Raw genomic sequence first — 23242 nt, 5'->3', positions numbered from 1 at the left:
AAAGGCATACAAGAGGCTTGCTCGTCTGTTTATCCTTTCCATCATGTATTTGTTCTGAAAAGGCACAACTTTGAGGAAAACTAATGGAGCTTCATGAGGAAACATAATTCTGCAAAAGGGGACCTGGAGTTGAATGAATTGATAAATATGAGCTTAAGAGAGTCAGTTCCTGGGTAGGTTGATAAGAAGTCTGGGGTCCCCAAGGAGGAGATAGGAGTCTGAAGTTCTCAAGGAGGAGAAAAGGACACATTTTTTTTCTACATTGCTTTGTCATAGTTAATATAACATTGTATCCTGCTTGAGGACATGTTTCTCCTTCTTGAGAACGTTCTGACTAATTCTGTCATCATAAAATGTATATTATGGGAGTGGGTCTGATAAGACCTTTACAACCTTGAGACATTCTTTTCATTTACAGTAATAACCAATTGAAAAATTATATAGCTCCCTTGCTAAGACTAGCAAGGGGACCACTCTCTGTCCCTCTTCTGATGTCTATGTCAGAAGCTTTCTCTGTCCCCTTTTATACTTTAAGAAAACTGCTACATATAAGCTCTTGAGTGATCAAGCCTGGTCCCTGGTCCCAAGCTAAATCTTCTTCAGAGATCCAACGTATCCAACATTGTTCACCGGTAAGCTATCAAGCTCATGACGTGAAATCTATTTAATGGTCAGAACTTATCAATGGGGACACATAAAGCTAAGTTGCTTTATTTGTGTCTGACTCTTCCGCAACCCCATGGACTGTAGCCCACAGGGCTCCTCCGTCCAGGGGATCCCAGGCAAGAATACTGGAGTGGGTTGCGATGCCCTGCTTCAGGGTATCTTCCCAATCCCAGAATTGAACCCAGGTGTCCTGCATTTCAGGTGGATTCTTTACCATCTGAGCCACTAGGGAAGCCCAGTGACAAAAATTTACAATAAAAGGCTATCTTTCATCTATTTAAATTCAAAGTCCTCAGGACTCACTGATGTGGGGGCACTTCTTAAGTCTCCGAGGATGATAGCCTTCCTTGTACTTGGGCTGTTTCTGCAGTGATTAAAGGAAGCACTGGAACATATTTTCTGTGGTGGTGATTCAAGGGTGACCCAGAAGCTGACCCAGGACAAGGTTTCAAGTCCAAGGAAGTGACTCAGATTCCTCAGATCCAGGACCAGCAGGGCAGTGGGAGAAGGGGTGAGGAAGGGAGATAACCAATTGCCTATGTCATCCAGTGAGATACTGTGGCATGTGACTGGAGATTAACCTCAGGAGATTAACGTTCCTCTAGAGGAAGCAGGTGGCTGGCACCTGTCTGCCCCAGGCACCATCATTTCTTGGCAATTCAGTGAAAAGCAAAGGAATCTAGAGGCAAGAGAAAGCTCCCGGGCCACAAAATGCAGATCTGGCAGTTCAAAGTGATGGTCTAGTGAAGTGGTAAAGGCTGGGGCGCTGGGGGTGGGCCTAACCTCTACACAACCACTTGAGTGGTTTCCTGGGGGGGGGTGCTTTCTCTTCCCCTGCACAGCTGTTAACATTACCACAGTTAAAACAGGAAGAACCACGATGCACGATACTGGATGCTTGGGGCTGGTGCACTGGGACGACCCAGAGGGATGGAATGGGGAGGGAGGAGGGAGGGGGGTTCGGGATGGGGAACACATATATACCTGTGGCGGATTCATTTTGATATTTGGCAAAACTAATACAGTTATGTAAAGTCTAAAAATAAAATAAAATAAAAAAAAAAAACACAGGAAGAACCAGACTGAGGCAGGCATCAGTGGCATGCTACTGCAGTTATATTTTAGAACAAAAGGTGATGATTACCAGAGACCAACTTTTGGTGTCTCAAAACATTCCATCGGAGTCTGCACTTGGGGGTATTTTGTAAAGTGACACTTACATGATGTCAAATGAAACAACAGATTTTTTTAAAAGATCACGGCAAGTAATACTGAGAAGAAAGTCTAGTAAGCATAAATTTTCACTTTGTGGACTTCCTTGTCATCGCACTCCCTCTGTTTGTTGTAGTAATAGAAAGTATTGTCCCTTCTCTGAAGCTTCTTCACATATCCTGTCTCTGGCCAACGATCTACCTGTACATCCAAAACCAAAACACAAATATTGTAATGGTCCTTCCATATAATTGTTCACTATCAAACATTTAAAAGTGCAAGTCACATCAAACACAGCTCTTAGTGATGTCTTACACTTGTAGACACATAGACACACACACATAAAAAACACATATACAACACACTTGTCTTACATTGTAACCTTATACTGAAGGACAACTAGTTCAAAGCTTCTCCTAGATCCCAATTTCTAGATTTAAGTTTCTACTCTGCAGCCAAGATAAAACATTCAGAATAGTCTAAACTTTATTCTTATATATACAAATGATTTTAGGCATTATTACTTACTAACTTCTGAAAATAATACCTAAGGAGGGAATTAGGGCTAGGCCCAGGCAACAGGAAGAAGCTAGACTGAATGTCTCTAAAGGTGAATGTGTATTTCATGTCCATATTTCACGTGCACACCTTGAAGCTCATTTTCATAGAAATTTGAGGTCATGAACAGAGTCTTCAGCAACCTCTTCTTAGCTTCTCCACCTTAGTCTTTCTCATTTGCCATATTAGTTTGCTTACTTGATTGTTTGGCTTGATTCAGTTTGGACCTTTTTTTCCCCTTCCTCTGTGAATTCACATTATACCTTCTTGCTCAGGCCAGTGCATTTCTGCTCTGGTTAAATATGTTGCTTCTGGATGGTGTGATGTCTACTCCATCACTGTCAAAACCCAATTATTTGGATTTTGTGTTCATGGCATTCAAAACCAAGTCTTGTTCTTCAACATCATCTCTACTGGCAGCCACTCATTCTCCAGACTTATAAATCACAACTTCCAAACTGGAGTACAAAAGCTCCATGAATATAAATAAATATACATCTTTTATTTTCTAACAATGTATTTTTGCTTTCTCCTGTCATCTCATTTATTTAGGAGTTAGCAAGAATGGGTAGCAGCCTATCTGATGAACCCTGGCAGGCTCTCTGACAGGTACATCACAGAGAAAAGCAATGTTTTCCATCACTTAGGTCAAGCCTGCTTGACTTCGTGGTTTCCATTACCCTCAGTGGAGAAAGAAAGAAGTTCTCAAGACATCATTGCGGCTCTCTTTCTCTTGAGGCCAACAGCAGGTTCTCTCATTTACTAGGGTCCCCCAACCACCTCATTCAGTGAAGCGGTAGACTGCCACTGCTTTAGAATTACCCACTGCACTTCATGTGGAGTGAGGAAGGGGGGCCCAGGCTGAGCAGCTGTGGCCACTTCTCCCGCTGACACTTTGAGGTAAGACCAGCAGGACGAGAGCCCTGACTGGGGCAGAAGACAAAGCGACCCCATTTTTCTCATTCTTGTGGTCAAGGGGATTTCCCAGCTGGACACATGTACAGAGGAGGTCAACAGTCTCAGAAGGAGACAGAAGAGGGAGGAGCCACCAGCTCACAGTATGTCCTGCCAACCTCTCAGACATCTTTGCACTGGAATCCATCTTGAGTGAGAGATGCACACACATCTACCACGAAGGACCTTGAGTCAGACCAAATGTGGGCACAAAAAAGGTGGCTAGTCAGAGATAACCCAGGCGACTGCCCCCCATATCAGCGATCTAAGCCACCCCTATTGGGTACAGCTCACTCTGAGCCCGCCTGGGTGTTCCTCTACAGGTTCTTTGCTTCCAATAAACACTTTATGTGCTTCACAGTCTCTCTGCTGAATTTTTCTTCAAGGAAGACAAGGACCAAGGTCCTGCTTCCAGCTGCCTTGTCCTTGGAAATCAGTAGGGGTCTCCAAGTAGCTATATTGGTTTTGTCTCATCAACCTCTAGGCTTTTTTCCCTTCTATAACCCTTTGCTCTTTCATAATTTTTCCTTCTTGGTTTTCTACCCATCACTCCCATTCAACCTAGGAAAACTTCATTCCTTAGAGAGTGGTGGTGGGGATGGGGTTGGGGGGTTGATATAGTCTTCAAGTCAGCTCTCCTTGGGCAGGAAATCAGTCAGTACTGATAGTGTCTATAAGGACATGTACTTCAGATAAGAACAAAGACCACCACTCAAGCCCTTCAGACCACTGCCAATCAAAGCAAGCCTTTGGGTATCATCCTGTCCATCCTCTACAGCCCACTGCAAATGACTCTTGAGGAACAAAGCCCTTTTGGAAGATTGTCTCTAAAGGAAGAAATTTTTATCTTCCTCTAATTTTGGGGGGAGGGGCATATATTTTCACTCACGTAGGTTTTCACTATTTGTCACTTTTAATCTTCCACTCCAAGATACAAGAATAATAAGAGCTATCATTCACCAAACACCATTCATTCAATTAATGAATGAACACCACAAAATCAGGTATTTCCAATGCTTGATTTCATTTAATTTCTGAGACATTTTTCCAAAGCAGGCCCTTTTACACTTGAGCTCAGCAAGGTAAGCATTAACCTTGTTCAGGGTTACACAGCCAAGGAGGAGAGCCAGGATGCAAAGCCTGGGCAGACTGATCTCACAGTCTGTACTCTTTCCACTTACCCACTAAATTTCCTGAGGTCAGGCACTTGATTTTATCTTTATCTTTTTAAAGCTTCTGGCACAGAAACTGGTACAAGGCAGGTACCCAAAAAATATACACAGAAGTGAAATACAAAACGTCTCTGTAATTGTCAAGTCATTCAATGGCTAAAGGTGCTCTTCCTTTCATTATACCCACATACACACACAAATCCCTCAGGTGCTTTTCGGGGACTTCCTCTTGGAAGGCGTTCTTCATGTTCCCTTAAATCTGATCTTATCTCTGAGCTCAGTCCCAACAGTTTCTGGAATGGTGGTGTAGGTGCGGGAGTGCCTGTATGTCCCTGGGTCTTATGTACCTTTCAGGGGCATCCCAGTGTGAAGGCAAGGTATATGGAGCTTGTTTCTGACCTACAGTAAAATGTTAATGCTTGTGCTTTGCCTATTTAAAAGCCACAGATAATAAAGTAATGAAAACTCCCTTTTGGTAATGTGGACCAAAGTGTAAAATGCTACTAGAATTGAAAAAAAATGGATATGGGATGGTCACAGTCATCAGTCAAATCCTCATTTGGTCAGTATTTTAAATTTTATACCTCATCACTGCTAATACTCTCTATTAAGTTAATATCCATTAAACAAAAGAGTCTATTACACTTTAGCTCTGTGTCGCCTTCATCGTTTTTTTCTGTCTAGTTTTTTAGGAAATGTGGAGTGTAGATCAACAAGTAGAATGAAGAAAGAAAAAGAATAAGGGGATCTGAAAAACCTGCCCATGAATGAGTCTCTGAAAAATAGTTAATAATAATAAAACAATTTGAAAATAAACAATAAACACTTTGTGGTAATATCAACTCCAAAACCTAATATACATTTATGAATACTATATCATATTCTATAATATTCCTCAAAACTCAGTCTCCCCATATTCAGTAGAATAAATGAATTTTTAAAAACACATAATAAACTAGGGCCATATCTAGATTTTGTCTAGTCTTTGAAAAGCAAAACCATGTCTCCACTCTCTCAAGAAAGCCTGGAGTATACAGCCAAAGTCAGGAGATTTTGTTGCCTAAGACAGAATTTGGTAGATCAACTGATAAAGAATCTACCTGCAATGCAAGAGAACCAGTTTGATCCCTGGATTGGGAAGATCCCCTGGAGGAGGGCATGGCAACCTACTCCAGTATTCTTGCCTGGAGAATTGCCATGGACAGAAAGGCCAGCAGGCTACAGTCCATGGTGTTGCAAAGAGTCAGATATGACTGAGCGACTAAGCATATAATTTGCAGTTGAAATAAAAAAATACAGAAAGGAAAAAAACCTGAATATCTGATAAGAGAACTTATCTTATCAGAGCCCTCACCATAGTGAGAGAAAGAGACTCTGGCTTTTATGGCCTACCATAAAGGATTTGTCTGTCACAGCACAGTTGCTCAGTAAAAGCTAGAAAATTCTTAATGTTTCTGTGCTGAGACCGCTTGCTGCAGTCTACCTGACAATCATTCTTCTGAACCTTAGTCTCTTTATCAATAAAATCAAGGGGTTGGGGTAGAATTCCCTTTCAGTATTCTCTAGTGCTTTATTGGTGGTGGGTTTTCTGTTTGTTTTTATTTTTTAGTGCTTTTCACCCTCTAACAAATTCATCTGGAGTTCAGATTTGTAGAGGCATAAATCTTACCATAGAAACTTGCTTCACTTGTTTATATTCAATTTCATCTCGATATCCTGCTTGTTGAAATCTGTACAGATTTTCTATCTCTTCTGACCATTTTTTGGCACGACTTATTGATTTTGGTTTCACGTCAGAATTAGCCATGGCTACACAGGTCTTCTTACTAAGTATTTCTGAAGGATGTTAAAAAAAAAGTTTATTAGATAACACAGTAGTGACAGTTTGGGAAACCCCTTTAAGAATGAACCAAACCAGATTTTTTAAAAATTAGAGTTAAGAATCCCATTAAATATGTTAGCTTTTTGAACATTCAATTCAAAAAGTAAGAAGGATTCATGTTCTATTTTGGAAATAAAGTCAATCCTGGAGTGATGTCTTAAATGGTGCAGACTGATTCTGGCATTTCAAGTAATAGTTTACACATTTCTGAAATCCTTTTCTTATTTTTGTTTTTAATTTTATTTATGTATGTTTTTGGCTGTGCTAGGTCTTCTTTGCTGCGCGGGCTTTTCTCTAGTTGCAGTGCAGGCTTCTCATTGCTGGGGCATCTTTTATTGTAGAGCATGGTCTCTAGGGTGTACAGGCTTCAGTAGCTGCAGCACGTAGGTTTAGTAATTGTGGCTCCCAGGTGACTCAATAGCTGTGGTGCACCAGATTAGCTGCTCCGAGGCACATGGAATCTTCCCAGATTAGGGATTGAACCTGTGTCTCCTGCACAGACAAGTGGATTCTTACCACTGAGCCACCAGGGAAGCCACCCCTCACTCTCTTATTTTTAACTGCTCAGGAGATTGCCAAAGTATCCTACCATCATTTCATTTAATCATATTCAAATTTTTATCTCCCTCTTTTTCCCTAAAGAGGGAATGTAAGATCAGTCTTCCTTTTCTTCTTATGGGGAAGCAATGGTTTCCTCCTTTTTCTTTTCTTAACTGTTCGGAAACATGCCACTCACTGCAGGCCAGTAACTCAGGTCACTGTGCTCTGGTGAGAGAAGATGGACTATCTATGCAGTTGGTAAAAGCTATCTCTCTGTCCTGGTACTGAGATCACTGAGTTTAAAACAACTTAGGAGCAAGACAGCTAATATGGCAGAGGGATAGGAAGGGGGAGACCACTTTCTCCCCCACAAATTCATAGAAAGAACATTTGAACGCTGAGCAAATTCCACAAAACAACTTATGAATGCTGGCAGAGGACATTAGGCACCCAGAAAGGCAGCCCATTGTCTTCGAAAGGAGGTAGAAAAAAATATAAAAGATAAAAAGAGAGACAAAAGAGGTAGGAACGGAGATCCGTCCAGGAAGGGAGTCTTAAAAAAGAGAGAAGTTTCCAAACACCAGTAAACATTCTCACCAGGGAGTCTGTGGCGAGCCTTGGAACCTCAGAGGGCAACATAACCGGAAGGAAAAATAAATAAATAATTAAAACCCACAGATTACATGCCTAACGGCAACTACCAGCAGAGAAGCAGCGCAGACACCCCCATCTGCCACTAGCAAGTGGGGACTGGACAGGGAGGCGGGGGCTGCATTGCTTAGGGTAAGGACTGGGCCTGAGTGCCCCAAGGGCAATCTGAGAGAACTAACTAGAGATAGCAACCCAAACTGTGGGATAGCTATCCCGTGAAAAGCCCTAACCTAAGACACTGCCAGGCCTGCTCACAGAACAAAGGACTGAGCAGAGCTAGCCCACTGTGGACCAGCCCATCCCCCACCGGAGACAAGCAGGCGAGGGCAGCCAGAGCTGGAAGAGGGCAATCGTGGCCCCAGAGAGGCATCATCTACCAACCTACAAGCAGGCTTCGTTGCTAACCAACACTTCTTGGGATTCTGGATGGTCGACATCCACCGGGAGGGTCGCAGCCAGAGATCAGCTCCCCAGAAGAGACACATGGCACACCTGAGAAGGCGCGCCAGTTGTACACCCAGGAAACTGAGCAGCAGGGATGGGGGAGGCAATAAGTCAAAGCCCCCAATTGGGGCAACTGCGCTCACCAAGCACCTGGTTACCTGAGCTGCTCAGACCTGGGAAGGACACAAAATGAAGGCTCAACCAAGTCTGTGCCTTTGTGGAGTACCCAAGAACCTATTTCTGAGCAGCTTAGACCTGGAAAATGCATGCAACCCAGGGCCTGCCTCAGACAGTTCCCAGCACAGCAACCTAGAGCCTGAACAGTATAGACTGGGAAAGCTCACATGCTATGAGCGGGGGCAAAGCCAGTGTGGCCGAGACACTGTGAGCACTCCTCACACATGCCAGTGGTATTTGTTTGCAGTGTTCCTCTCTCCCTGCAGCACGACTGAACAAGTGAGACTAAATAAGTGACCACCACCGCCCCCTTGTGTCAGGGTGTAAATTAGACACTGAAGAGGCCAGCAAACAGAAGAAGCTAAAATGAACAGAGGGAATCGCTTTGGAAGTGACAGGTGCAATAGATTAAAACCCTGCAGTTAGCAACGACTACGTAGGAAGGGGCCTATAGATCTTGAGAAGTATAAGCTGGGTCAAGGAACTATCAATAACCTCAGATATGCAGATGACACCACCCTTATGGCAGAAAGTGAAGAGGAACTAAAAAGCCTCTTGATGAAAGTGAAAGTGGAGAGTGAAAAAGTTGGCTTAAAGCTCAACATTCAGAAAACGAAGATCATGGCATCTGGCCCCGTCACTTCATGGGAAATAGATGGGGAAACAGTGGAAACAGTGTCAGACTTTATTTTTCGGGGCTCCAGAATCACTGCAGATGGTGACTGCAGCCATGAAATTAAAAGACGCTTACTCCTTGGAAGGAAAGTTATGACCAACCTAGATAGCATATTCAAAAGCAGAGACATTACTTTGCCAACAAAGGTCCATCTAGTCAAGGCTATGGTTTTTCCTGTGGTCATGTATGGATGTGAGAGTTGGACTGTGAAGAAGGCTGAGCGCCAAAGACTTGATGCTTTTGAACTGTGGTGTTGGAGAAGACTCTTGAGAGTCCCTTGGACTGCAAGGGGATCCAACCAGTCCATTCTGAAGGAGATCAGCCCTGGGATTTCTTTGGAAGGAATGATGCTAAAGCTGAAACTCCAGTACTTTGGCCACCTCATGTGAAGAGTTGACTCATTGGAAAAGACTCTGATGCTGGGAGGGATTGGGGGCAGGAGGAGAAGGGGATGACAGAGGATGAGATGGCTGGATGGCATCTGACTTGATGGACGTGAGTCTGAGTGAACTTTGGGAGTTGGTGATGGACAGGGAGGCCTGGCGTTCTGTGATTCATGGGGTCGCAAAGAGTCGGACACGACTGAGTGACTGAACTAAACTGAACTGAACTGAAGGAATTATCTGAAAATGAACTGACCCCAGACTGTCCACAACACCACCAGAGAAAGTTCTAGATATATTTTTACTACTATCATTTTTTAATTAAAACTTTTTTTTTACTTTTTAAGTCCTCTATTACTCCTTTAATTTTCATTTTTATAACCTACTATTACTTTGCAAAAAAAGACCCTATTTTTAAAGCAAACTTCATATATATATATATATATATATTTTATAATTTCTGTGACTTTGTTTTTTTTCTTTAATATTGTATTTTTGAGAATCTAACCTCTACTCTAGATTTTTAATCTTTGCTTTTGGTATTTGTTATCAATTTTGTACCTCTAAGAACCCAATCTTCAGTACCCATTTTTACTTGGGAGCAAGATTACTGGCTGGATTGCTCTCTCCCCCTTTGGACTCTTCTTTTTCTCCACCAGGTCGCCTCTATCTCTTCCCTCCCCCTTCTTTTCTGTACTCAACTCTGTGAATCTCGTTGTGTGTTCTGGGCTGTGGAGAACACTTAGGGAACTGATTACTGCCTAGATCTCTCTCCTTTTGATTCCCCCTTTTATCCTCCTGGCCACCTCTGTCTCCTTCCTCTCTCTTCTTTTCTCTTTGTATAACGCCGTGAACATCTCTGAGGGGGTCCAGATTGTGGAAAGCACATAGGGAAGTGATTACTGGCTAGCTTGCTCCCACCCTTTTTGATTCCCCCTCTTCTCCTCCTGGCCACCTCCATCTCCCTCCTCCCTCCTCTCTTCCCCATGTAACTCTGTGTGCCTCTCCGGGTGTCCCTCACTGTGGAGAAACTTCTCATCATTAACCTGGATGTTTTACCATCGGTGCTGTATAGATGGAGACGTCTTGAGGCTACTGTAAGAATAAGACTGAAAACCAGAGGCAGGAGGCTTAAGTCCAAATCCTGAGAACACCAGAGAATTCCTGACTCCAGGGAACATTAATCAATAGGAGCTCATCAAACACCTCCATACCTACACTGAAACGAAGCACCACCCCAAGGGCCAAACAAGTTCCAGAGAAAGACACACCACACAAATTCTCCAGCAACACAGGAACATAGCCCTGAGCTTCAATATACAGGATTCCCAAAGGCACACCAAACCCACTGACATCTCATAACTCATTACTGGACACTTCATTGCACTCCAGAGAGAAGAAATCCAGCTCCACCCACCAGAACACTGACACAAGCTTCCCTAACCAGGAAACCTTGACAAGCTACCTGTCCAACTCCACCCACAGTGAGGAATCTCCAAAAAAAAGAGGAACCACAAACTGCCAGGATACAGAAAGGCCACCCCAAACACAGCAATATAAACAAGATGAAAAGGCAGAGAAATATCCAGCAGGTAATGGAACAGGATAAATGCCCACCAAACCAAACAAAAGAGGAAAAGATAGGGAATCTACCTGATAAAGAATTCCAAATAATGATAGTGAAAATGATCCAAAATCTTGAAAACAAAATGGAGTTACAGATAAACAGCCTGGAGACAAGGATCCAGAAGATGCAAGAAAGGTTTAACAGGGACCTAGAAGAAATAAAAAAGAGTCAATATATAGTGAATAATGCAATAAATGAGATCAAAAACACTCTGGAGTGAACCAACAGTAGAATAATGGAGGCATAAGATAGGATAAGTGAGGTAGAAGATCGAATGGTAGAAATAAAGGAAACAGAGAGAAAAAAAAGAATTAAAAGAAATGAGGACAACCTCAGAGACCTCTGGGACAATGTTAAATGCTCCAACATTCAAGTCATAGGAGTCCCAGAAGAAGACAAAAAGAAAGACCATGAGAAAATACTTGAGGAGATAATAGTTGAAAACTTCCCTAAAATGGGGAAGGAAATAATCACCCAAGTCCAAGAAACCCAGAGAGTCACAAACAGGATAAACTCAAGGTGAAACACTTCAAGACATATATTAATCAAATTAACAAAGATCAAACACAAAGAACAAATATTAAAAGCAGCAAGGGAAAAACAACAAATAACACACAAGGGGATTCCCATAAGGATAACAGCTGATCTTTCAATAGAAACTCTTCAGGCCAGAAGGGAATGGCAGGACATACTTAAAGTGATGAAAGAAAATAACCTACAGTCCAGATTACTGTACTCAGCAAAGATCTCATAGAAATATGAAGGAGAAATCAAAAGCTTTATAGACAAGCAAAAGCTGAGAGAATTCAACACCACCAAACCAGCTATCCAACAAATGCTAAAGGATCTTCTCTAGACAGGAAACACAGAAAGGGTGTATAAACTTCGAACCCCAAACAATAAAGTAAGTGGCAATGGGATCATGCTTATCAATAATTACTTTAAATGTAAATGGGTTGAATGCCCCAACCAAAAGACAAAGACTGGCTGAATGGATACAAAACAAGACCCCGATATATGTTGTCTACAAGAGATCCACCTCGAAACAAGGGACACAGAGACTGAAAGTGAAGGGCTGGAAAAAGATATTTCACACAAATAGAGACCAAAAGAAAGCAGGAATAGCAATACTCATATCAGATAAAATAGACTTTAAAACAAAGGCTGTGAAAAGAGACAAAGAAGGACACTACCTAACGATCAAAGGATCGATCAGTCCAAGAAGAATATATAACAATTATAAATATATATATGCACCCAACATAAGAGCACCACAATATGTAAGACAAATGCTAACAAGTATGAAAGGGGAAATTAACAATAACACAATAGTAGTGGGAGACTTTAATACCCCACTCACACCTATGGATAGATCAACTAAACAGAAAATTAACAAGGAAACACAGACTTTAAATGATACAATAGACCAGTAAGACCTAATTGATATCTATAGGACATCTCACCCCAAAACAATGAATTTCACCTTTTTCTCAAGCGCACATGGAACATTCTCCAGGATAGATCATATCCTGGGCCATAAATCTAGCCTTGGTAGATTAAAAAAAATACTGAAATCATTCCAAGCATCTTTTCTGACCACAATGCAGTAAGATTAGATGTCAATTACAGAAGAAAAAGTATTAAAAATTCCAACATATGGAGGCTGAACAACACGCTGCTGAATAACCAACAAATCATAGAAGAAATAAAGAAATCAAAATATGCATAGAAATGAATGAAAATGAAAACACAACAACCCAAAACCTATGGGACACTGCAAAAGCAGTGCTAAGGGGAAGGTTCATAGCAATACAGGTTTACCGCAAAAAAAAAAAAAAAAAAAAAAAAAAAGTCAAATAAATAACCTAACTCTACACCTAAAGCAACTAGAAAAGAAAGAAATGAAGAACCCCAGGGTTAGTAGAAGGAAAGAAATCTTAAAAATTAGGGCAAAAATAAATGCAAAAGAAACAAAAGAGACCATAGCAAAAATCAACAAAGCTGATTCTTTGAGAAGATAAATAAAATTGACAAACCATTAGCCAGACTCATCAAGAAACAAAGGGAGAAAAATCAACTCAACAAAATTAAAAGTGAAATGGGGAGATCACAACAGACAACACAGAAATACAAAGGATCATAAGAGACTACTATCAGCAACTATATGCCAATAAAATGGACAACTTGGAAGAAATGGACAAATTATTAGAAAAGTACAACTTTCCAAAACTGAACCAGGAGGAAATAGAAAATCTTAACAGACCCATCACAAGCATGGAAATTGAAACTGTAATCAGAAATCTTCCAGCAAACAAAAGTCCAGGACCAGACGGCTTCACATATGAATTCTACCAAAAATTTAGAGAAGAGCTAACACCTATCCTACTCAAACTCTTCCAGAAAACTGCAGAGGAAGGTAAACTTCCAAACTCATTCTATGAGGCCACCATCACCCTAATACCAAAACTTGACAAAGATGCCACAAAAAAAGAAAACTACAGGCCAATATCACTGATGAACATAGATGCAAAAATCCTTAACAAAATTCTAGCAAACAGAATCCAACAATATATTTAAAAGATCATTCATCATGACCAAGTGGGCTTTATCCCAGGGATGCAAGGATTCTTCAATATCCACAAATCAATCAATGTAACACACTACATTAACAAATTGAAAAATAAAAGCCATATGATTATCTCAATAGATACAGAGAAAGCCTTTGACAAAACTCAACATCCATTTATGAGAAAAACTCTCCAGAAAGCAGGAATAGAAGGAACATACCTCAACATAATAAAAGCTATATATGACAAACCCTCAGCAAACATTATCCTCAATGGTGAAAAATTGAAAGCATTTCCCCTAAAGTCAGGAACAAGACAAGGGTGCCCACTCTCACCACTACTATTCAACATAGTTTTGGAAGTTTTGGCCACAACCATCAGAGAAGAAAAAGAAATAAAAGGAATCCAGATTGGAAAAGAAGAAATAAAACTCTCACTGTTTGCAGATGACATGATCCTCTACATAGAAAACCCTAAAGACTCCACCAGAAAATTACTAGAGCTAATCAATGAATATAGTAGATTTGCAGGGTATAAAATCAACACACAGAAATCCCTTGCATTCCTATACACTAACAATGAAAAAACAAAGAGAAATTAAGGAAACAATTCCATTCACCATTGCAACAAAAAGAATAAAATACTTAGGAATATATCTACCTAAAGAAACAAAAGACCTATATATAGAAAACTATAAAACACTGGTGAAATAAATCAAAGAGGACACAAATAGATGGAGAAATATACCATGTTCATGGATTGGAAGAATCAATATAGTGAAAATGAGTATACTACCCAAAGCAATCTATACATTCAATGCAATCCCTATCAAGCTACCAACAGTATTTTTCACAGAGCTAGAACAAATAATTTCACAATTTGTATGGAAATACAAAAAACCTTGAATAGCCAAAGCAATCTTGAGAAAGAAGAATGGAACTGGAGCAATCAAATTGCCTGACCTCAGGCTCTACTACAAAGCCATAGTCATCAAGACAGTATGGTACTGGCACAAAGACAGAAATATCGATCAATGGAACAAAATAGAAAGCCCAGAGATAAATCCACACACCTATGGGCACCTTATCTTTGACAAAGGAGGCAAGAATATACAATGGAGAAAAGACAATCTCTTTAACAAGTGGTGCTGGGAAAACTGGTCAACCACTTGTAAAAGAATGAAACTAGAACACTTTCTAACACCATACACAAAAATAAACCCAAAATGATTAAAGATCTAAACGTAAGACCAGAAACTATAAAACTCCTAGAGGAAAACATAGGCAAAACACTCTCCCACATAAATCACAGCAGGATCCCCTATGACCCACCTCCCAGAATATTGGAAATAAAAGCAGCAATAAACAAATGGGACCTAATTAAACTTAAAAGCTTCTGCACAACAAAGGAAACTATAAGCACGGTGAAAAGACAGCCTTCAGAATGGGAGAAAATAATAGCAAACAAAGTAACTGACAAAGAATTAATCTCAAAAATATACAAGCGACTCCTACAGCTCAATTCCAGAAAAATAAAAGACCTAATCAAAAAATGAGCCAAAGAACTAAACAGACATTTCTCCAAAGAAGACATACAGAGGGCTAACAAACACATGAAAAGATGCTCAGCATCGCTCATTATCAGAGAAATGCAAATCAAAACCACAATGAGGTACCATTTCACACCAGTCAGAATGGCTGCTATCCAAAAGTCTACAAGCAATAAATGCTGGAGAGGGTGTGCAGAAAAGGGAACCCTCTTACGCTGTTGGTGGGAATGAAATCTCGTACAGCCACTATGGAGAACAGTGTGGAGATTCCTTAAAAAACTGGAAATAGAACTTCCATATGACACAGCAATCCCACTGCTGGCCATACACACTGAGGAAACCAAAATTGAAAGAGACACATGTACCCCACTGTTCATCGCAGCACTGTTTATAATAGCCAGGACATGGAAGCAACCTAGATGTCCATCAGCAGATGAATGGATAAGAAAGCTGTGGTACATATACACAATGGAGCATTACTCAGCCATTAAAAAGAATACATTTGAATCAGTTCTAATGAGGTGGATGAAACTGGAGCCTATTATACAGAGTGAAGTAAGCCAGAAAGAAAAACACCAATACAGTATACTAATGCACATATATGGAATTTATAAAGATGGTAACGATAACCCTGTATGTGAGACAGCAAAAGAGACACAGATGTATAGAACAGTCTTTTGGACTCTGTGGGGGAGGATGAGGGTGGGATGGTTTGGGAGAATGGCATTGAAACATGTATAATATCATATGTGAAACGAATCACCAGTCCAGGTTCGAAGCATGATACAGGGTACTCGGGGCTAGTGCATTGGGATGACCCAGAGGGATGGGATGGGGAGGGAGGTGAGAGGGGAGTTCAGGATGGGGAACACATGTACACCCGTGGTGGATTCATGTCAGTATATGGCAAAACCAATACAATATTGTAAAGTAATTAGCCTCCAATTAAAATAAATAAATTTATATTAAAAATTTTTTAAATAAAAAAAACAGTTTCTGAAATTAAATTTTCAACTCGTTTAAGTAACTGTATAGTCATCAAACTTGTATAGCCAATTTTTCAAAGACATAATCTTGCACTTGTTTTCTCAGCTACTTCTTATTACCCAAAAATATCATTCATTTAATATTTATTATATATAAGATGAGAGTGAAAAAGCTGGGTTAAAATTCAACATTCAAAAAACCAAGATCATGGCATCCAGTCCCATCACTTCATGGCAAAAAGATAGTGAAAAATCGAAAGAGTGGCAGATTTTATTTTAGTGGGCTCCAAAATTACTGCAGCCTGAAGTTAAAAGTCGCTTGCTTCTTGGAAGAAAAGCTATGACCAACCTAGACAGCATATTAAAAAGCAGAGGCGTCACAAAGGTCCATATAGTCAAAGTTATGTATGGTTCTTCCAGTAGTCATGTGCGCATGTGAGAGTTGGACCATAAAGAAAGTTGAATGCCCAAGAATTAATGCTTTCGAACTGTGGTGCTGGAGAAGACTCTTGAGAGCCCCTTGGACAGCAAGGAGATCAAACCAGTCAATCAATCCTAAAGGAAATCAACCCTGAATACTCATTGGAAGGACTGAAGCGGAAGCTCCAATACTTTGGCTGCCTGATGTGAAGAGCTGACTCATTGGAAAAGACCCTGATGCTGGGAAAGATTGAGGGCAGGTGGAGAAGGGGGCAACAAAGGATGAAATGGTTGGATGTCATCACTGATTCAATGGACATGAGTTTGAGCAAACTCTGGGAGATAGAGAAGGACAGAGAAGCCTGGTGTGCGGCAAACCACAGGGCATAAAGAGTCAGACATGACTTAGTGACCAAACAGTGAACAGTAATATTTTATAGTACATATTATATATGTATATTACATTTTAATATAATTATTATGTATCAGTATATATTATAGTCATTTATGAAAATAGTGCCCAGAATTTTCACCATGATTCCTTGAATTCATTTTTCTATTTCAGTATGGTTCTATTAGCTGAAATACATTAAAATCAGACCTAATAAAGTAGATCCTGTAAGTGAATTTGTATTTCAGTTATAATAATGAATGCTTATGATGTTAAAGCCAAGTGGAGTCTTTACCACTGTGCCACCTGCAAAACCTTCTTACAGCTTTCTATTTACTAAAAACAGAATGAAACTAAAAATAGGAAAAAATCAACTTAAAATTCCTTAAAGATTTCAGTGATTCTCAGAAATTCAGTGACTGCACTAATTCTGCTGGTAACTTTAGCACTTTGTAAGTTTTAATGATAGCTGTAGCAAAAAATTACTGATATGAAGTACTTTTTACCTCTGTAATACTAAGTTGTATCTGTAGACACAGGAAATGGCAATGCCTCCCTACTATGCAAAGATCAGGTTTTATTAAACAGTATTAGGATTTACATGGGTATTGAAAAATCCAACTGATATTAATTCCCTGACAATCTGAGGCTCAGATCTAACAGAAGAAGCATTTGATGTACTGTCAAACTCCTTTCTGTGCAAACATCTGTCACCTTCTTCTCGCTTTTAAAAGTGCTTTTACTTTTCAAACTCCAAGAGTCATCAGTAAGGCTAATCTCCCATTTTTTTTTTTTTTGCCCATTTTATTTTTTTCTGTTCCTAGACAAGGCAGGATACGGCAGAAGGGCCCTTTAACTAGTAAGTCACTTGATAACCTCTAAATTTCTCACAGTTCCCAAAGTTGTTGGTGTTCAGTTGAACAACAAAACTGGTTCCCAGAGTCCAAGCCTTGGTGGTCCATCGTCCAGGTGTGCTGTGTACCTCTTCAGCATAAAGCCCCTCCTTTCGGGGACCCTGCAAGGTGACTAATGTGACTTCTCTGGTCCCTCAAACTTTTTTTTTTTCCCTGCCAGAAATCAGCAATCACGTCTGTAAGGCAAAATCTGCCTAGAGAAGGCTGGGATGGAGAAAGTGTCCTCAACACTGGGGATCAAATGGTCGCCCTGCAGGAGGAACTCAGAAAGGAGCCCCAGAATCGCGACCCCTAAAGACAAAGGGGGCACAGGGCCGCCTGGAAACCACGGAGAGTTGAAATTAAAGACCCTTCCATAAAAAGAGGAAACGAGAAAATAGAGGAGGGAGGCGGACAAATCTCAGGTACCCTGAAGAAGAAGGGGTGGACTCTGGATGGCTTCGGAGAGGGCGCACCCATCCCTCCGCAATGGGGCCTCTCACCCTTGGGTCCTGCTCGCAGGGGTAACCCTCGCTCAGCCATCCTTGAGAGGCCGGGGCGCCCCGCCCAGGGGCTTGCAAGCGAGCCCAGCTGTGCTCGTGCTCTCCACTCGGGATCCGGGATCCGTGGCCAGGGCTGGGCCAGCCAGAGGCCAACTGTCACGGCCTTGGCAACGCTTCCTTTACTTGGCAACGCCTTTAGCAGCTTACTTAGGCCCCTTTGTACTCACTCAGGCCCCACCCACTGTGAACGGGCCTGTGTGCGCAAGCGCGTGGGGGCGGGGCCCAGTTTGGAGCTTGAAAGCGGGTCTCTGGATGGAGCCTTACAGTTGTCTCAACCCCCCTTAGAGGTGGAGAGAGGACTGTGTCACTTGCCACTGCATCAGTCACAGATAGCATTCCCTTAAAAAGCTGATCAAGGTATAGAGGCCACTGGGCTTCAGGTCCCTGATGCTAAATATCTCCTATCTGTCCCACCTCTTAAATTAACCAATCCATAGAGCTGAGCATAGAAGTGAAATCGCTCAGTCGTGTCTGACTCTTTGTGACCCCATGGACTGTAGCCTATCAGGCTCTTCCGTTCATGGGATTTTCCAGGCAAGAGTGCTGGAGTGGATTGCCATTTCCTTCTCCAGGGGATCTTCCCAACCCAGGAATCGAACCCAGGTCTCCTGCATTGCAGGCAGACGCTTTACCATCTGAGCCACCAGTAAACCTATGATAAATGACATCTATAGCTTTAATTATTTTTTCCAACATTACCTTCATTATTGTATTTAAAATACTGCCTCTTTACTTACAGCTCTCAAATTTATTTCCTTAATCCAGATCTCTAAACTCCAAGGTATATATGGCATCCATGTGTGTGAAAGTCGCTCAGTTGTGTCTGACTCTTTGCTACCCCATGGCCTATACAGTTCATGGAATTCTCTAGGCTAGAATACTGGAGTGGGTAGCCTTTCCCTTCTCCAGGGGATCTTCCCAACCCAGGGATCAAACCCAGGTCTCCCACATGGCAGGCGGATTCTTTACCAGCTGAGCCACAAGAAAAGCTCTATTCAACATCCATATGGTTGTCCAAAACTACTACCCTCCAAACACCCATGCTTAATTCTTCCCCTTCCATGGTCTCCCACTTTCAGTAAGTGGTCACTAGAGTCCATTTTCTCTTGCTATTTGTCAGCAACATATCCATCCATCTGCAAAATCTGTTGGCTTTACTGCTTCCATCCAGCCCAAGCAACCATCACTTTTACCCTTCTGGTTATTACAGTAGTGCCCAACAGGATTCTCTTGTCCTCTGCAGTCTATTCTCGGCAAAACAATAGACTTGATCTTATAAAATTATGTCATTTCTCTTCTCCTAATCCTGCAATGATTTCCCATTTTTCAGAGTAAAAACCACCAAAGCCCAGCAAGATTTGCACTCAATCACTCCTCCCTTGTTCTGTAGCTCTGGATCACACTGCTCAGCACCAGTGACCTGGCTGTTCATCTCCTAGCCCCCACAGTAAGGATTTAGTCGTAGCTGCCTCCTTCCATTTATCCCCTTGGCTCACTTCCTTGTCTTCAGTTGTTAATATCTCAATTCACCCATTTTCATCCAGCTAGCTCTCTCTTTCCATCGTGTTCTCTAGTCCTCTTACTATGTTCTAGTGTTTCTTTTTTCTGCAAGTCTGATCACCTCCTAATATACTATTTTTATATTGCTTCTTTTTTCCTTTTCTTAGCGTAATGTTTTTTATATTGGTTGTTTCTTTTAAAAAAAGTATTGAAGTATAGTTGCTTTACAATATTGTGTTAGTTTTTACTGTACAGCAAAGTGAACCAGCTATGAAAGTGAAAGTGTTAGTCTCTCAGTCATGTCTGACCCTTTGTGACCCCATGGAATGTAACCCACCAGGCTCCTCTGTCCGTGGAATTCTCCAGGCAAGACTACTGAAATGGGTTGACATTCCCTTCTCCAGGGGGTCTTCCCAACCCAGAGTTGAATCCAGGTCTCCTGCCTTGCAGGCAGATTCTTGACCATCTGATCCACCAGAGAACATATACATATATCTCCTCATTTTTGGATTTCCTTCCCATTTAGGTCACCTTGGAGCACTGAGCAGAATTTCCTGTGCTATACAGTAGGTTCTTGTTAGTTATCTATTTTTCACATTGTATCAGTAGTGTATATGTGTCAATCCCAATCTCCCAATTCATTCCACCCCCATTGCCTGTTTATATTTTAGTATTTATCTTTCACCCAAATGTAGTTTCCATCGAGAGAGATATTGTTAACTAAATTCCAAGAACAGTGCCTAGCACTAAGTAGGTACTAAAACAGCATATTCGGAATAAATGTATTTCACCACCACTGCTACTGTGTGGAAGCAGTATAGCATGGTGGCTAGGAGATACATTCATCTGTTGATTCCATGTCTTGGCAATTGTAAATAATGCTGCTGGATGCTTATTCCTTTGAAGAAAAGCTATGACCAACCTAGATAGCATGTTAAAAAGGAGAGACATTACTTTGTCAACAAAGGTCCATCTAGTCAAAGCTATGGTTTTTCCAGTCGTCATGTATGGTTGTGAGAGTTGGTCCATAAAGATGACTGAGCACTGAAGAACTGATGCTTTTGAACTGTGGTGTTGGCGAAGACTCTTGAGAGTCCCTTGGACTGCAAGGAGATAAAACCAGTCAATCCTAAAGAAAATCAATCCTGAATATTCATTGAAAGGACTGATGCTGAAGCTCCAATACTTTGGCCGATTTGAAGAGCTGACTCATTGGAAAAGACCCTGATGCTGGGAAATATGGAAGGCAGGAGAAGGGGACAACAGAGGATGAGATGTTTGGATGGATCACCAACTTGATGTACATGAGTTTGAGTAAGGTCTGGGAGATGGTGAAGGACAGTATGCTACAGTCCATGGGGTCACAGTGAGTTGGACACAACTGAGCGGCTGAATGACAACAATGAACATTGGTTAATTCTTTTTGAATTAATGGGTTTCTTTTTTGATATGTACCCACGAGTGGAACTGATGGGTCATATGGTATTTTGGATATTGAGAAACTTCCATACTGTTTTACACAGTGGCTACACCAACTTGTATTTCCATCAATAGTGTACAAGGGGTCTCTGTTCTCTACGTCTTCACCAGTATTTGTTATTTGTGTTCTTTTTGATGATAGTCATCCTGACAGGTGTAAGGTGCTATCTCATTTTAGTATTAATTTGCATTTCTCTGTTGATTAGTGATGCTGAGTATCTTTTCAAGTCCCTGTTGGTCATCTGTATGTCTTCTTTGGAAGAATGTCTATTCAGGTCTTCTACCCATTTTTAAACTGGGTTGTTTGGGGGAGGTTGCTGTTAATTGTATGAGCTGTTTATGTATTTTGGATATTAACCCCTTATGTTGTTGTTTAGTCTCTAAGTCATGTTTGACTCTTTTGAGATTACCATGGGCTGTATAAGTCATATTACTTGCAAATATTTTCTCCCATTTGGTAGGTTATCTTTTGGTCTTGTCACTGGCTATCTTTGCTGTGCAATAGTTTTTAAGTTTAATTAGGTGCCATATGTTTATTTTGCTTTTATTTCCTTTGCTTTAGGAGCAGACCTCCAAAAAAATATTGCTATAATTTATGTCAGAGTATTACACCTGTGTTTTCTTCTAAGAGTTTTATGGTTTCTGTTCTTACATTTAGGTCCTTAATCCATATTGAGTTATCTTTGTATATGACATTGTAAAAGAATGAAATTAGAACCTTTTCTATGTAGCTGTCTGGTTTTTCCAATACCACTTTTGAAGAGACTGTCTTTTCTCCATTAGATATACTTGCTTCCCTTGTTGTAGATTAATTGACCATACGTGCATGGGTTTATTTCTGGGATTTCTATCCTGTTGCACTGATGTATGAGTCTGTTCTTGTGCCAGTGTCATATTGTTTTGATGATTGTAGCTTTGTAGTCCAGTCTGAAGTCAGGAAGTGTTATTCCTCCAACTCTGTTCTTTTTTCCTCAATATTGTTGGCTATCAGAGTCTTTTGTGTTTCCATATACATTTTAAAATTATTTGTTATAGTTCTGTGAAAAATGCTCTTGTTATTTTGATAGGATTGTGTTGAATCTTACATTGGAAATGTGGAATCTTAACCACTGGACCACCAGGGAAACCTCATAGCTAGGTAGTGTCTTCTTAATCAGTCGGCTCCTATAGAGAAGGAATATCCCTACCAATCTTGTTTACATTCTCCTATGTGAGTGAGTGAAAGTCACTCAGTTGTGTCGGACTCTTTGCTACCCCATAGACTATACAGTCCATGGAATTCTCCAGGCCAGGATTCTGGAGTGAGTAGCTAGCTGTTCCCTTCTCCAGGGGATCTTCCCAATGCAGGGATAGAACCCAGGTCTCTCACATTGCAGGTGGATTCTTTACCAGCTGAGCCACCAGGGAAGCCCTATATACTCTCTAATTTTTTTTTCAAATCTATTGAGCTATAATTGAAATGCAATAAATAGCACATATTTAGCAGCATGTAATTCAATAGGTTTTGGCATATATATATATATATACCCTTGAAATCATGACCACATTGAGTTAATGAACTTGTTTCCTTGTGTACAAAGTTGACTGTTGATTGCTTTCTGTCACTTTAGATCAGTTTACATTTTTCTATAATTTTATATAAATAGCATAATGTAGTATGTACTCTTCTTTTGTCTGGCTTCCTTTGCTCAGCAAAATTATTTTGAGACTCATCCCTTTTGTTTTGTTGTATTAATAGCTCATTCTTTTTCTCTTCCAATTGTATTGTGATATAATTTATATATAACATTGCATAAGTTTAAGGTGAACAACATAATGTCTTGAAACATGTGTATGCTGCACCAACATGATCACTACAATAAATCTAGCTAACCATCCATCACCTCATATAGTTAGTTTTTTTTCTTGTGATGAAAACTTTTAATATCCACTTCTTCAGTAACTCTCAAGTA

At 40.7% G+C, this 23242-nt stretch overlaps 1 protein-coding gene across 1 annotated transcript; it reads right to left on the bottom strand.

Annotated features, from left to right (window-relative positions):
- Positions 1 to 1696: 1696 nt before the first annotated feature.
- Positions 1697 to 18539, bottom strand: MEIG1 (meiosis/spermiogenesis associated 1). Its single transcript, XM_055545398.1, has 3 exons — positions 18252 to 18539; positions 6232 to 6398; positions 1697 to 2079 (listed from the first exon to the last, which is right to left on the bottom strand). Exons 1-3 carry the CDS (start codon positions 18289 to 18291, stop codon positions 1951 to 1953), a joined length of 336 nt encoding a protein of 111 aa, XP_055401373.1. The 5' UTR covers positions 18292 to 18539; the 3' UTR covers positions 1697 to 1950.
- Positions 18540 to 23242: the final 4703 nt, after the last annotated feature.

Source organism: Bubalus kerabau, chromosome 13 (genome assembly GCF_029407905.1).
Source record: "Bubalus kerabau isolate K-KA32 ecotype Philippines breed swamp buffalo chromosome 13, PCC_UOA_SB_1v2, whole genome shotgun sequence".
Taxonomy (NCBI): Eukaryota; Metazoa; Chordata; class Mammalia; order Artiodactyla; family Bovidae; genus Bubalus; species Bubalus kerabau.
This window is presented reverse-complemented; position numbering and strand designations above follow the sequence as displayed.

What these genes read in the sequence shown, in the direction of transcription:
- MEIG1 (XM_055545398.1), bottom strand. Translation starts at nt 18,291, where the DNA reads ATGGCTGAGCGAGGGTTACCCCTGCGAGCAGGACCCAAGG. An exon ending in CCTGCGAGCAGGACCCAAGG is followed by an intron (nt 6,399 to 18,251) that starts GTGAGAGGCCCC and finishes AACATCCTTCAG; the next exon opens with AAATACTTAGTAAGAAGACC. An exon ending in AAGTGAAGCAAGTTTCTATG is followed by an intron (nt 2,080 to 6,231) that starts GTAAGATTTATG and finishes TTGGATGTACAG; the next exon opens with GTAGATCGTTGGCCAGAGAC.